The sequence below is a fragment of the Leptopilina heterotoma genome, unplaced genomic scaffold, assembly GCF_015476425.1.
Source record: "Leptopilina heterotoma isolate Lh14 unplaced genomic scaffold, ASM1547642v1 Lhet_121, whole genome shotgun sequence".
NCBI lineage: Eukaryota > Metazoa > Arthropoda > Insecta > Hymenoptera > Figitidae > Leptopilina > Leptopilina heterotoma.
The window spans coordinates 805,922-819,838 of record NW_025110839.1 but is presented as its reverse complement, the minus strand read 5'-3'; the positions used below and the strand labels follow the sequence as shown (position 1 = coordinate 819,838).

The window sequence follows — 13,917 nt, the reverse complement described above, 5'->3', positions numbered from 1 at the left end:
CAAATGTACAGGGATGGGAATTTGTTAATATATTTTTTGAATAATTCGTTACTTTCACCGCTAGGAGTCTGGACATAATTATCGCCGTGGGAACGCACCTTTATGGACCCAAAAAAATAAAATTGGTAACCAAATAAAATAAACCCAAAAAAACTAAAACTAAATAAAAACCTAAACGAAACCTGAAAGACGTAAATAGTAAATTCGTAAAATTCACACTTTTTAAAAAAGGATAAATAATACTTCTATCCTTTTCTTTCCCATGTAAATTTTCCAATTTTCAGGACTGTTTTTTTTTCTTCTTTCTGCCGGACCTACTGAACCCTGGACGGAGTGATTGTTGTCAAGTATCTAGTGAATAGTAACTATATCTAGTAACTGAAAAAAGTAATATGTAAAAATACATACTATTTTGCTTTTATTGCCAAGCGAAAAAGTAATATTGGTGGAATAATTGCTGTTTAATTATACAAATTATTATTTTAATAATTCATTACACAATTCATTAATAATGTACGAAATAGATATTGAGAATGAATATTTGTTTTTGCTTGAAAATGTGGGTCAAATTTGTCGAGTGTGCCTCGATTTAAATCAGAATAACCAATGCATTTTTCCTGCAAGCGACAATGACCCCGAAAATACAAACGCTTTAGGTTTGGTTAAGAAATTAATCGTTCAAGGTGGCATTGAGGTATGTATTTCTTTTATTATTTATCCTCTTCTTTCAAGGAGAATAAAATTCCATAAAAAGGCCAGATGAAAATATTACCCTTAAAACTGAACTTTGCAAATTTTATAAACATAAGTTGCTTAGTCACAAATGATGCAAAACATTTTTTGTTTCACGTTGTTTTCATTCTTTATTAAATAATTCACAGTTGCCATAGGTCAGGGAATTCAGCAAAAAAGTCAGGGAAAGTAGAATTGGGCAGGGAAAAGTTAGGAAAAGTAGAATTGGTTTGGGAAAAGTAAGGGATTTTTATTAAAAGTATTTTGGAAAAAATTAAATGTAGAATTCATAAGAAAATTCTTAATTTTTGTGTTTTTTTGTTTGATTTGTAAACTATGAAATTACCACGAATTCTAATACAAAACCCTCAATTTTTTCTATCTCTGGCAAAAATTTATTTTTAAATAACTTAATTCTTGAAGAACTATCATAAAATTATTTAATGAAAAATTTTACTTTAATATTTCCAAAACGAATTGAATTCAAATTTCAATTATTTTTATAAACAATAAAATTCTTTAAAAAAATACAATTATTTTCAAAAAAATTTCCTCAATTAAAATATTTTCAATATCTATTATTTTCATAAAATTTCCCAAAAGTATTCAATTATTTAAAAAAAATTTTGACAAAGTTCTACACGAATACTTATTTAATTATCTTCATAAATAATAAAATACCTAGACAGAATTCAATTATTTTCAACTGTTTTTTTTTATAAAATTTTAATGAAATCCTTCGAAACAATTTAATTATTTACAATACAAATTTTAATAAAATTTCTTTAGAAAATTTCTTTTTAAATATTTTAATAAAATTCTTTAAACGAATTCAATTATTTAGAATAAAATTTTAATTGAATTTGTCGAAAGAATTTATTCATTAAAAATTTTACTAAAAGTCTTCGCAAAATTTTAATTACTTTTCAGAAATAAAAAAATTCTTTGTAAGTAGTAATTCACTTATTTTCAAAACCTTTTTTAATAAAATTTTTCAACATAATTCAATTATTTTCAAATATTTTAATAAAATTCTTGTGAAGAATTCAATTATTTTTATAAATAAAAAATTCCTTCGCAAGAATTCAATTATTTTAAAAACTTTTAATAACATTTTTGCCCAGAATTCGATTAGCTTTGTAAATAATAAAATTCTTCTCGGAAATTCAATTATAAGCAAAAATTTTACTAAATTCAATGATTTTCAATATTTACTATTTTAATAAAATTTTCCAAAAGAATTCAATTTCTTAGAATGAAATTTCGATTAAATTTCTTGGAAGAATTTATTTATCCAAAATTTCACTTAAATTCTTCGGGAAAATTCAATTATTTTCAGAAATAACAAAATTTTTCGCAATTCGTAATTCACTTGTTTTCAATACATTTTTAACAGCATTTCTCGACATAATTCAATTATTTTCAACAAATTTTAGTAAAATTCTTGTTAAGAATTCAATTACTTTTATAATTAATAAATTCCTTTGCAAGAATTAAATAATTTTCAAAAATTGGAGTAAAATTTTGATAAGCATTCAATTACATTCATAAATAACAAAATTCTACGTAGAAATTTTAATATTTTCAAAAATTATAATGAAATTCTTCAAAGGAATTCAATTAATAAAATTCTTCGAAATTATCCAATTATTTTTTAAACAATTTTCATAAAAATGCTCAAAAAAATTTTAATAAAATTCTTCACAAACAATCAATTATTTTAATTAATAATAAAATTCATTTCGCAGGAATTAAATTATTTTCAAAAATTTTAGAAACTTGTTTGGGAAATTTTAATTTTCTTCATAAATATAAAAATTTCTCGCAAGAATTCAATTATCTTCATAAATATTGAAATTCTTTGCAGAAATTTAATGATTTAAAAAAATTTTTTTTAAATTCTTCCAAAGAATTGAATTATTTTTATAAACAATAAAATTCTTCAAAAGATTTGAATTTTTTCCATACATGTTTCTCGATGAATTTCATTTTTAAAAGTTTATATTAAATTTTTCGCAAAATTCAATTATTTTTGATAGTTTTTAAAAAATTCTTCCAAAGGATTGAATTATTTTTACAACCATCAAATGTTTTGCAACAATTCAATTATTTTTATAAATAACAAACAACATCGCAGAAATTCAATTATTTTCAAAAAATTTAATATCATTCGAGGCAACCATTCAATGATCTTCATAAATAATAAAAAATTTACAGGAATATAATTATTACAAATTTTTTTATAAATTTCTTCGCAATAATTCAATTATTTTCATAATTAATAAAATTGTTTACAGGGATTTAATTATTTTTAGAAATAATAAAATTCTTTTTAGGAATTCAATTATTTTCATAAAGAATAAAACTCATTGCAGAATTTAAATTTTTTTTAATACAATTTTAATCAAATTCCTCGAAAAATGTAATTATTCTTAACAATTTTATTAAAATTCGTGAAAAGATTTCAATTATTTAAAAATTTGTTATTAAAATTCTTTATGAGAATTCCATTTTAAGAAACTTTCAATTATTCAATAAATTATTTATTTTAATTTAGATAATAATTGAATTTTAAAAGCATTATAACGTGAAATTTTAGAAATAATAAAATTTTGAAAAGGTTTCAAATTAAAATCTTTGAAAATATGTATGAATTTTTCATACTTTTGTCTAATAATTCTGTAGAATTGAGGCCTTGGATCCAATAACTCGCCCGACGCTCGGAGGAACGCGCAACTGCCAGTCAGTGAGCAGTGAGCGCCTCTGGGCCACTCACTGCTACCCGGCTGGTATTAGCGCGTGCCTTCGAGCGTCGGGCGAGTTATTGGATCCAAGGCCTCAATTAATGTTTTTGAGAAAGTTTAATTAATTTTTTTGAAATTATTTGAAGTTTTTATTTTCTAATTTATTATTAATTGAAGAATTTCCAAATAATCGAAATTTGGTAAAATTGAATTGTAATCAAATGGATTTGAAAATTCTCAAAGAACTTTTTCAAAAATTATTAAAAATAATTGATTTATAGAAGAATTTTAGTTAAAAATCTTAGAAAATAATAATTGAATAATTGAAATGATGAAAATAATTTTGAACTTAGTAGTAACAATATTATTATAATATAAAAATTATTCTATCACTCGGTCGTCTTTAATTATTATAAAACATGAAGAAATCGATCGATATCTTCTTGTTTTATAATAATACTCTTATAAGTTGTTGAATTTCAAGAAGGATTGAATTTAAAATTTTTGAAAATCTTAATTCCTTTGGAAAAATAGTAATGATTAAATATTTTTTTAAAAAATATGTTATTATTGTTTTCGAATTATTTTACAATTAAAGAAAGTCGTAAATAAATGAAATTAAACATTTTTTTGAGTATCTAATAATTTTTAGAGTGAAGCAGAATATTCTTTAGGGTCAGGGGAAAAGTTAAAATTTTGTCTGGAAATCAGGGAAAAATAAAATAAAATTTGATTAAAAATGTTTTTAATCTGAAATTCAAGAAAATGGTTCTAATATTCACAATTCACAGGTTCAAGAAAATGACGGCCTTCCATCAAATATCTGTTTAACATGCACTTTAAAATTAAATGCCGCTCACGAATTTAGAGAGCAGTGTCAATTATCAGACAAGAAATTGAGAAAAGCTTTCGAAAAGTTCCAAACTTACAACACTTGTTCAACATTACAAAAAGTAAACTTTGTTCAATAAATATTCGAATAAACATTTTACGTATTTACTTCTTTATTAATTCTTTCTTTAATGTCAATTTACAGAATTTACGTTCACAACAGGAGGACAATTTACTTCCCAAAACGGAAGAGCTTCAGATTGAAAAATCAAATTCCGTGAATGATGATTACTCTGAAGGTAATTCGAAAGCAGTCAGTGAAATTGAAATTGAAAAATTTGATTACTCCTGTGACAATGAAATTAATATTAATGAAGCGTCTGTTGCGAATGAAAAGGAGGAAATTTCACAGATTGAAAAAGAAAATGCTCCCTATAAAAAAGAAGGTTGTAAGACGAGAAAAATGTCTGTCTTCAAACGAGTGACATCGATGGAAAATTTAAAGAATTTTAAAGAAAGACAGAGGCAGTATATTAAGAAAAATGTGAAATCCGATCAAAATGAAATTGAATCTCCAGTGAAGAAAAGAGTACGAGGTACTAATCAAAGACTGACTAATGAAGAGTCTGAAATAAATTTTGAATGCACTGTGTGTAATTCCACATTTCCCAGTAAGAGATCATTAGATAAACACTCATTGACACACGATGAGAAAAAGTATAATTGTGACAAATGTGACAAAGAGTTTTCCACTCACGATAAACTTTTGGAACATTCCAAATTACATCAACCAAAAGAGAAATCCAAGCCCGTAAGTTTCGATAATAAAATATTAATTTAATTAATAACAAGGATCACAGAGTGGCACCTACACCTTTCACCTTTTTTTTTTAAATTTTTGCACCTATTCAGGGCAAAAAATCCTGTAAAGGTTCATAAATTTGCTTAAAGTCCGTAAAAGTCAGTTTTTTTGAAAAAAGGTCCGTAAAGTCCTTAATTTGATTGAGAAAAGACGAAAAGTTTGTAAATTGTACGATTTAATTTGGAAAATTTTAGAGAAATTACAAATGATTGGAGAAATTCAATTATTTTCAAAAGTAATAAAATTCTTCGCAGAAATTCAATTACGTTCAAAATTTTTTTTAAATTCTCGTCAAAATTTCAATTCTCTTTAGAAATAATTAAATTATTCACCGAAATCCAATTATTTTCAAAAAATTTAATAAAATTCTTGGCAAAATTTCAATTATTTTCAAAAAAATTTCCTCAATTTAATGATTTTAAATATCTTAATAAAATTTACCAAAAGAATTCAATTATTTAAAGAAAATTTAGTAAAATTCTACGCAAACCTTTAATTACTTTCATAAAAATAATAAAAACTTTACAGGAATTCAATTATTTAGAAATTTTTTATAAATTTCTTCGTAATCATTCAATTATTTTCATAAATAATAAAATTTTTACAGGAATTCAATTATTTTCATAAATAATAAAATTTTTACAGGAATTCAATTATTTTCGTAAATAATAAAACTCATTGAAGAATTTCAATTATTTTTAATACATTTTTTAATGTATTTTTTGAAAAATGCAATTATTCATTAAAATTTTATTAAAATTCGCCAAAAAAATTCAATTTGAAGAAGCATTCAATTATTCAATAATAAATAATTCTGAAAGAACTTCTTCAAAAATTATAATTATAATTCTTCGCAAAAATTAAATATTGTTAAAAAATAATAAAATTCTTATTATGGATTCAATTATTTTCACAATTAATAAAACTCATCGCAGAATTTCAATTATTTTTAATATAATTTTAATCAAATTTCTCGAAAAATGTAATTAAAAATTTTATTAAAATTCTTCGAAAGAATTCAATTATTTAAAAAAATTTTAATAAAATTCTACGAAAACCTTTAACTGTTTTTATAAAACAAATAAAAATTTTACAGGAATTCAATTATTTACAAATTTTTCTATAAATTTCTTCGCATCATTCAATTATTTTCATAAATAATAAAATTTTTACAGGAATTGAATTATTTTCGTAAATAATTTAATTCTTTTTAGGAATTGAATTATTTTCGTAAATAATTCAATTCTTTTTAGGAATTCAATTATTTTTGTAAATAATTCAATTCTTTTTAGGAATTCAATTATTTTCATAAATAATAAAACTCGTTGAAGAATTTCAATTATTTTCAATACATTTTTAATGTATTCATTGAAAAATGCAATTATTCATTAAAATTTTATTAAAATTCGTCAAAAGAATTCAATTTAAAGAAACATTTAATTATTCAATAAATTATTTATTTTTGTGTTTAAATAATTAAATTCTAGTAGAATTTTCTAATAAAAATTTTGTAAAATTGAATTGTAAACAAATGAATTTAAAAATTCTCAATGAACTTATTCAAAAATTATTAAAAATAATGCATTTATAGAAGAATTTTAGTTAAAAGCACAAAAATAAATTTAATGTTGGAATTATTTTTATTTTATTAAAATTCGTCGAAAGAATTTAATTATTTAAAAATTTGTTGATAAAATTTTTATGGGAATTGAATTTTAAGAAGAATTCAATAATTTATTTTTGTATTTAAATAATTGAATTCTAGTAGAATTTTCTAATTACAATTCATTTAGAAATCAATTTCAGTTAAAATTTTAGATAACAATTCAATATTAAAAGAAATATAGCGTGAATTTGTAGAAAATAGAAATAATTGAATTTAGAAATTATTTTTTTTGAAAAAATTTAATTGATTTTTTTTTGTATTATTTTAAGTTTTTATATTCTAATATATATTTAATTGAAGAATTTACGAATTATTGAAATTTCGTAAAATTGAATATTGTAAGCAAATGGATTTGAAAATTGTCAAAGAATTTTTTCGAGAATTATTAAAAATAATCTATTTAAAGAAGAATTTTAGTTAAAAATTCTCAAAAATAATAATTGAATTGATAATGATTTTATCACTCAGTCATCTTTAATTATTATGAAACTTGAAAGAAATCGATAACTCTGAGTCGAAGACTCGGAGTTATCGATTTTTTTATTTTTTATAGTTACGGAAAATTTAATTTATATAGTTTTTTAAGTAAAATGTTCTCTTTTTTGACTCGGACTGGTTATATTTTTGTCAGTAATTGGTCCGTAAAGTCCGTATTTTTAAATACTTTCACTGGTTCTTCGAGCCCTGCCTATTTCACCTATTCCATTAATTTTCATCTATTTTTTAAACTTGTTAATAATATTTTCAACAATCAAAAACAGTTTTTAAAAATTTTTAATTTATTCATATTTCAATAAATAAAAATTCTAAATTGTTGACACTTTTATTGATTAAAATCTCAATTGACTGTGAATTTCGTTGTATTTTAGAAAATAATTCACCTTTTCACATATTTTATTGAAAAAATATACTTTGATCCCTGTAAGAATTAAATTTAATAAAAACATTAAGTTTAGAAAAAAATTAAACATTTCTTTGTATTCTTAGGTTCGTTGCAAGATTTGTGAGAAGAGTTTTAAGAAAACTGACACAATGGTAAGACACTTGAACATTCACAAGAGGGCAAATCCAAAGGAAGTATTTTCAATTCTCAAGGAAATCAGAGATAAGAGAAAAATGGAGAATTCCGTGGAAAATAATGAACAAGTGAATCTTTCGATAAGCAGTGAATTTATTAATCAGGCGATTGAAGAAGAAACACAAAGGGATAATTTCTGTACTAAGGAATTAAGAAAACGTGTTCCAAATTCTTTGTCCAAACAAGAAACACGATCAGATATTTTCCATTCCGATTCAAATAGTGAAAGTGATCAATCTGTAAGTGATGTGTCAAGTTTTCGTTGTAAACATTGTACAAAATGTTACACCACCGAGAAATCATTGCAACGACACATGCTTATTCACGATGAGAAAAAATTCGTCTGCAATGTTTGTAATATGAAGTTTTTCCGTCCCGATAGACTCAAAAGTCACAGAGACAGGTATTTATATATTTATTTTTCATTTTCAATTTTTTCTTCTTCCATTTCTCAATTATGGGCCAATTAATTATATTTTGACTAAAGTCAGTTGCTAATTTTAAAAGAAGCGAAGCAAAATTTTTGTGTAATGACTGAGCTGACAAAAATTTTATTTCGTTTTTCTCTGATTTCGACTTTCCTTCTGATGTTAAAAAATAATCTAAATTACTCTAAAAATGATTAGATACACGAGAGAATATTTTTAGCACATTTATTTGTCATTATCTTCAGTTGTAAAATTAATCGCACAATCAATTTTAATGTTTTTAAAAATAAATATTTAGGTAACTAATATTTTTTCACAGGTATTAAGATTTAAAATCAAACTTAAAATTTTTAATTTTCTGGAAATTCATCTGCAAAAATTGAAAACACAATTCTTTTAAAATTCAACACTTTCAAAATTTAAAAAGCAAAGTTAAAATTCAAATATTTTTCAAAATTAAAATCGCAAATCTTCCAAAACTCAATTATTTTTTAAAAATTAAAAACACAAATTTTCCAATTATTCTCTAAAATTATAATTAATTTATAAATTTGACAGAAATTTAATTAGTTTTAAGAAACGTTTTTGACATAAGAATTAAATTATTTTCTAAATAATAAAATTCCTTGCGGGAATTCTATTAACTTCAAAAATTTTAAAAACTTTTTTGGAAAGAATTCAATTATTTTCATAAATAATAAAATTTTTAGCAGAAATTCAATTATTTTCGAAAATTTTTAAAAAGGTTCCTTGTAAGAATTCAATTATTCTCTAAATAATATTAATTCTTGGGAGGAATTCAAATATTATCAAACATTTTAATCAAATTCTTATCCAGAATTCAATTATTTTCAAGAATTTTCATTTTTTTTCATAAATAATAATATTTTTAGCAGAAATTCAATTATTCTCAAAAGTTTTAATAAAATTCTTTCAAAGAATTGAATGATTTTAATAAAATTCTTTCAAAGAATTGAATGATTTTAATAAAATTCTTTCAAAGAATTGAATGATTTTAATAAATAACGATTTATAACGTTTTTCATTTTTTGAATATGAAACAATTTAATTCATGCATGTATTTTTATTAAAATTTTTGAAACGTTTTTGGAAAGAATTCAATTATTTTCATAAATATAATATAATTCTTGTCAGGAATTCAAATAATATGAAACATTTTAATCATATTCTTGTCCAGAATTCAATTATTTTCAAAAACTTTCATTTTTTCAAGAATAATAAAATTTTTAGCTGAAATTCAATTATTTTCGAAAATTTTAGAAACCTTCCTTGAAAGAATTCAATTATTTTCAAGAAATAATAAAATTTTTGTATCCTGACAAAAAACTATCAAAAATTTTAATCAAAATCTTGTCCAGAATTGAATTATTTTCAAAAATTAAAGTAATAGTAATTAAAGAACCTGTGAAGAATTTTGATGAAAATGAATAATAATAATTAATTACGGATTGTTTCTTAAATTTTGAATTTGAAATTACTCAATGATTGAAGTTGATATTTATGAATAAAAATAAATTTTATAATTAGTTTATTTAATTTTTGGAAAGTTTGCATTAAAAATTGAATTTTTTAAAATTGGAAAATAACATTTTATTGAAATAAGTATTCTGATTCTTGCAACTTTTATAATTTTAAGTCTGGAATAATTTAATTCTTACAATGATTTTTAAATAAATTTGAATTTTATTTATTAAAAAAATTCAAATCTTTGTTGAAAAATTCTATTGTACATAAAAATAATTTAATTCTTTGGAAGAATTTTTTTAAGAAACTTTTGAAAATAATTGAAATTTGTGAAAAATTTTATATAGACTTTTAAAAATGAATTTCATCAAGAAAGATTTATGAAAAATTTTATTGTTTATAAAAATAATTCAATTCTTTGGAATTGAAAATGAAAATAACTAAATTGTTGCAAATATTTATATTATTCATGAAGATAATTGAATTTTTGCCTCAAATGATATTAAAAATTTTCAAAATAATTGAATTTCTGTGATGGATTTTTTTATTTATAAAAATAATTCAATTCTTGTAAAGAATTTTGTTGTTTATAAAAATAATTCAATTCTTTTTTTAAAATTTTAATGTTTATAAAATTAATTGAATTTTTTGCAAGAATTTCTAAAAAGATTTGAAAATAATTGAATTTCTACAAAGATTTTTATTATTTATGATGATAATTGAATTTTTGCCTCGAATGATATTAAAATTTTAGAAAATAATTGAATTTCTGCAATGAAGTTTGTTGTCTATAAAAATAATTGAATTCTTGCGAAGAATTTTGTTGCTTATAAAAATAATTCAATTCTTTGAAAAAATTTTAATAACATTTTTGAGAATTAGAATTAGAATTAGAATATATTTTATTATGTCCTAGGTAAATACCACGAGGACAACCATTAAAAATACAGTAATTAATAACATATATATCGTATAAAGTTAAATAAAGCTATATACAGATGTAAAAATAAAATACTTTGATTTACAAATTATCACAGCAACTCACACACAGATGACATACCAATCAAGATACACTATATACTCTATACATCCAACGAAAATAAATATTTATATAATTGTAGTTTAAATGTTTTTGGACTTTCAATATTTGTCATAGAACGAGGGAGAGAGTTCCATAAATTTATGGCAGTAACCATGAACGAGTTTTTATATTTTTCTGTTTTACGAAGAATTTTATTAAATTTATGAAAATAATTTAATTTCTATGAAGAGTTTTATTAAATTTTTTTAAAAATAATGAAATCCTTTTGAAGAATTTGATTAAAATGTGTTGAAAATAATAAATACTAATAGATTAGTAATTTAGTTAGTATTTGTATTTTTTTTATTTATTGAGTCTAAAATGATTAAAAAATTAAAATTGATATTTCAACTTAGTTCGCAACAACTTTAATCAAAATATAATGGATTGATCTAAAAATAAATAAATAATTCTTAATTTTTGTTTTCATAATTTCAAATATAATTTCTCAAAAATCTTTAGATACGGACACAATGAGGGAAATGTTTCGGAACCAGAGAAACCGGCTGATGACAAAACGGCGATAAAATTAATCAACAGTTGGATACGAGAGGAATTAGATTCAGACAATGAGGGTAAAGGTTTTCCCTGCGATCTCTGTGGAAAATCTTACGTAACAAAGAAATCACTAGCAAAACATCGTTCAAATGTTCATGAGTCACAGCAAAATTTCTGCAGGAATTGCGGTCCAGAATGCGTCTGCGAGGAAAAGGCGAAAATTTACATTAAACCGGAGAAAACAAAGATTTACACCTGCGACGAATGTGGTAAATCATTCGAAAAAGAGAACAAATTACAGAAACATTTGAGAATTCACGAGAGAGCTAAAGAACAACAGGACTCGAATTTCAAGCGTTTCCTCTGTCACATTTGCAGTAAAACATTCCGTCAAAATACCGGCCTAATGTTTCACATGAGAACACACACCGGCTATAAACCTCATGTTTGTAAATATTGCGGACGAGGTTTCACATCAAATTCAAATTGCATCAATCACGAGAGAACTCATACCGGCGATCGACCATTTGTCTGTCATTTTTGTAGTGCCGCTTTCGCAAAATCGTGCACATTGAAGGCACACATTACCACACATACAGGCGAGGCGAATTATCATTGTAAAACATGTGGGAAATCATTTAGACGATTGAAATACTTGAAGGAACATAAATTCACGCACACCGGTGAGAAGCCGTACGCGTGTAAAATTTGCGGCACTGCCTACAGTCATTCGGGAAGTTTATTTGTTCATGAGAAAAAATGTAAGGCACAATTTAATAATTTTCAACCAGCAACGTCGCAGGGCGCTCAGAATTTTTGTCAGCAAGCAAATATTGTCACGACGCCGACGGTTCCGCCTTTAATTACAACTCTACCGTCGACAACACATCATCATCATCAACATAATCATCATCATCATGTTGGCAATATCAACACATCATTGGGATTGCAAGGTAATAAAAATTATATTGAAAGTGTACAGAGAATGAACGCTGCCGCCGCTGTAGCTGGGAATACGGGACTGCACGTTCATGCGAATAATGACGTCTCCGATATGGCCTCGGCTGTCAGAAATTTTGCCATTATCGGACAAATGTTTCACTGAGATTTATATAAAAATCGGTAGACTTTTAAAATCAGCCGCTATTAAAAATCAGTGGGCGGACTTTTGGATTTAAGACTCTAAGCAGGAATCAAAGTATTTTTTTTCTCTTATATTACAATAAGAGAAATAGAATTATTTTCTAAAAATAGGTGAAAAGAAACGTGACAAAAAAATTATATAGTTATTATTACTATAACTATAAATACAATTAACTAATTAATTACTGATTTTTTATTTTTAAATGTTTTAAAAACATTCTTTGCGAGAATTCAAATATTTACTTATGTAAATACAAAATTAATCGCAGGAATTCAATTATTTTAAAATATTTTAATATAATTCTGGCAAGAATTCAATTATCTACATAAATAATAAAATTCTTTGCAGAAATTCAATTATTTCCAAAAATTTTAATAAAATTCTTTCAAATAATGAAATTATTTTTGTAAACAATAAAATTCTTCAAAAGAATTGAATTATTTTCATAAATTTTTCTCGATGGAATTCATTTTTTAAAAGTTTATATAAAATTTTTGTCAAAATTCAATTATTTTCGAAAGTTTTTTAAAAAATTCCTCCATAGAATTGAATTATTTTTATAAACATTTAAATTCTTCGAAAAGAAATAAATTATTTTAATAAATAAAATTCTTCAAAGAAATTCAACTATTTTTCCATTTTCAAAAATGTTAATCAAATTCTTCAAAAATATTTAAAATAATTAAATTCTTTCAAGGAACGTTTCTAAAATTTTCAAAAATAATTGAATTTCTGCTAAAAATTTTATTATTCTTGAGAAAATTAAAATTTTTGAAAATAATTGAATTCTAGACAGTAATTTGATTAAAATATTTTAAAATATTTGAATTCCTGCCAAGAATTATATAAATTTATGAAAATAATTGAATTCTTTCCAAAAACGTTTCTAAAATTTTTGAAGTTAATAGAATTGCTGTGAAGAATTTTATTATTTAGAAAATAATTTAATTCTTGTCAAAAATGTTTCTTCAAGCTAATTAAATTTCTGCTAAATTCAAATATTTTCATAAATACAAAATTCTTCGCAGAAATTCAATTATTTTCCATAAATAATAAAATTCTTGACAGGAATTAAAATGTTTTCAAACATTTCAATCAAATTCTTCGCAAAAATTAAATTATTTTCAATACAACTCTAATTAAATTAATCGAAAGAATTTAATTATTTCTAAATATTTGAATCAAACTTTTCGCAGAAATTTAATTATTTTGATGAATATTTAGATAAAATTCTTTATAAGAATTTAATTAATTTCAACAAAATTTAAATTAAATTCCTCGAAAGAATTCAATTATTTTCAATAAAATTTTTATTAAATTCCTCGAAAGAATTTAATTTTTTTCAATAAAATTTATATTGAAAATATT

At 22.8% G+C, this 13,917-nt stretch overlaps 1 protein-coding gene across 1 annotated transcript; it reads left to right on the top strand.

Annotated features, from left to right (window-relative positions):
- Positions 1-386: 386 nt before the first annotated feature.
- LOC122511446 (zinc finger protein 595-like) lies at positions 387-12,722 on the top strand. The gene is made up of 5 exons (XM_043626662.1): positions 387-694; positions 4,268-4,429; positions 4,513-5,118; positions 7,823-8,316; positions 11,370-12,722. The coding sequence occupies exons 1-5, from the start codon at positions 512-514 to the stop codon at positions 12,508-12,510; spliced, it is 2,586 nt and encodes an 861-aa protein (XP_043482597.1). The 5' UTR covers positions 387-511; the 3' UTR covers positions 12,511-12,722.
- The last annotated feature ends 1,195 nt before the right edge of the window (positions 12,723-13,917 follow it).

What these genes read in the sequence shown, in the direction of transcription:
- LOC122511446 (XM_043626662.1), top strand. Translation starts at nt 512, where the DNA reads ATGTACGAAATAGATATTGAGAATGAATATTTGTTTTTGCTTGAAAAT. An exon ending in CTTGTTCAACATTACAAAAA is followed by an intron (nt 4,430 to 4,512) that starts GTAAACTTTGTT and finishes GTCAATTTACAG; the next exon opens with AATTTACGTTCACAACAGGA. An exon ending in CTCAAAAGTCACAGAGACAG is followed by an intron (nt 8,317 to 11,369) that starts GTATTTATATAT and finishes AAAAATCTTTAG; the next exon opens with ATACGGACACAATGAGGGAA.